This window comes from Glycine max, chromosome 10 (genome assembly GCF_000004515.6).
Source record: "Glycine max cultivar Williams 82 chromosome 10, Glycine_max_v4.0, whole genome shotgun sequence".
In the NCBI taxonomy this organism is placed as follows: domain Eukaryota; kingdom Viridiplantae; phylum Streptophyta; class Magnoliopsida; order Fabales; family Fabaceae; genus Glycine; species Glycine max.
The window spans coordinates 7,613,935-7,615,637 of record NC_038246.2 but is presented as its reverse complement, the minus strand read 5'-3'; the positions used below and the strand labels follow the sequence as shown (position 1 = coordinate 7,615,637).

The following is a 1,703-nucleotide window of genomic DNA, read 5'->3' as shown; positions in this document are numbered from 1 at the left end:
AAAAATTGAACATGTACTTAGGCTCAAACTTCTGACATTAATTACAAACGTCATAAGTAATATTCCATCCAAAACATTTTGTCCGAATCATTGCAAATAATCAATTTGGCACATCAGTACTTCATGAAAGAAAATTAACATCACAAGCAAAAGAAGAATAATTCAGGAATAAACCAAACATAACAATAACTAAACAATAACTAATGCAGCAGGTTAGAACTTAATCCCTGCATGAGATTGCATCGATCTTAATATTTTAATTTCTTCTAAGTGCCAAAGCAGACATAACAATGAGCAACACAAAAATAACCACGGAAACCAAGGATGAAACCACTGCTCCACTTGTTTGCGCGCAAAAATCTCCAAATTGGTTGCAGATAGCAAGCCAGTTCGAGTCTTGATTCCCGTTGTGTGCCAAGTAAACGATGGCAGCAGCTGAAGCACCACTAGCGGTGGCCAAAGTCAGAAACACCTGCATTTCATAAACAAACAAATGAAATTTTGATTCAAATTATAAGAAAGTTCAAACACTAATCAAAAGAGTTGGATAGGTCACGGTTCGAATCTCACTAATAAACTAATATCTAATGTTTATCGATAAAAAAATAATTAATTAAAAGAGTTGTGTTGAATTATTGCAATTGTACTTTATTTTTTGTAAAGCACACTCTTACACACTTTAGATCAATTAAATTCAATTTTTATATAAACATATATAATATTTATTGGTATGATTAATAATAAAAATTAATTGGAATGGTTTAAAATAAGAGTTTAAGTTCTATAATTATATATTATGTAAAACTTTTTATATATGTTATGAACTAATCAAAAATCATAGTTATTGATTAATTTTTATTAATAATTATTATAAAAATTAACAAAATTATTATACGTGTTAATTTATAATTGAATAATAGTTAGTCTACGTACACGTCCATTATCTACTCTAAAACTAATAACAAATAAAGTTATTTTAATATTATTAATTATAAGATTTAAATAAATTGTATCCATAAATACAGTACTTTAAACATATGAATAAATTATTGTAATTAACTAATAAAATTTCCAGAAATTTTTTCAAAATCATAAAAAGTTACTGCTATGTAATTATAAGGTTTTGGGAAGGATCAAAATTACTGTGTCTAAGATGATGAGAAAAAGCCTTGGTCCAACTGCATGAGGGCGTATGATGACTACTATAGAGAAAGGTAGCGACAGGACAAGATAGCCAGCCACAAGTGCCATTGTAATAACAAAAAACCTGCATTATGGTAAGCATTAATTGGATTTTTTGTGAGTTTAAATGCAAAAATGTATACTATATATGAAAAAGGCATATGTAGAAAATAAAGTTTTTTAGGTCACATACTGAAAAGTAGTGAAGCTATCATAACTTGCTTCAAACTGAAAGAACTGAGTGAAGAAAGGGAGTGTTTGATCACTGGTTCCCATAGTGGCAGCAGCACCAAGAGCAGCTGCTATGGCACCTAACCTTAGAATAAAGTCCATTATTGCTACACCTTTCTTCCACCCTCCTGGCCTTGGACGTGCACCTAATAAAAGTACTTTTTCTTTAGCAACATTGTTTGATTCTGGGACATCAATGGTGGTTGACATTTTTGGCTTTGAAACTTGAGTGAACCCTGAATTCTAAGAATATGTATGTAATTGAAATTTGAATTATAATAGTCAGTGTT

At 30.0% G+C, this 1,703-nt stretch overlaps 1 protein-coding gene across 1 annotated transcript; it reads right to left on the bottom strand.

Moving 5' to 3' along the window:
* LOC100500387 (casparian strip membrane protein 4) lies at nucleotides 1-1,703 on the bottom strand. The gene is made up of 3 exons (NM_001250330.2): nucleotides 1,376-1,703; nucleotides 1,144-1,267; nucleotides 1-472 (listed from the first exon to the last, which is right to left on the bottom strand). Exons 1-3 carry the CDS (start codon nucleotides 1,621-1,623, stop codon nucleotides 257-259), a joined length of 588 nt encoding a protein of 195 aa, NP_001237259.2. The 5' UTR covers nucleotides 1,624-1,703; the 3' UTR covers nucleotides 1-256.

Excerpts from the sequence above, each read along its gene's own strand:
- LOC100500387 (NM_001250330.2), bottom strand. The coding sequence starts at position 1,623 with ATGTCAACCACCATTGATGTCCCAGAATCAAACAATGTTGCTAAAGAA. Across the intron at positions 1,268-1,375 it reads GATAGCTTCACTACTTTTCA|GTTTTTTGTTATTACAATGG; the intron begins GTATGTGACCTA and ends ACCATAATGCAG. Across the intron at positions 473-1,143 it reads TTCTCATCATCTTAGACACA|GTGTTTCTGACTTTGGCCAC; the intron begins GTAATTTTGATC and ends TATGAAATGCAG.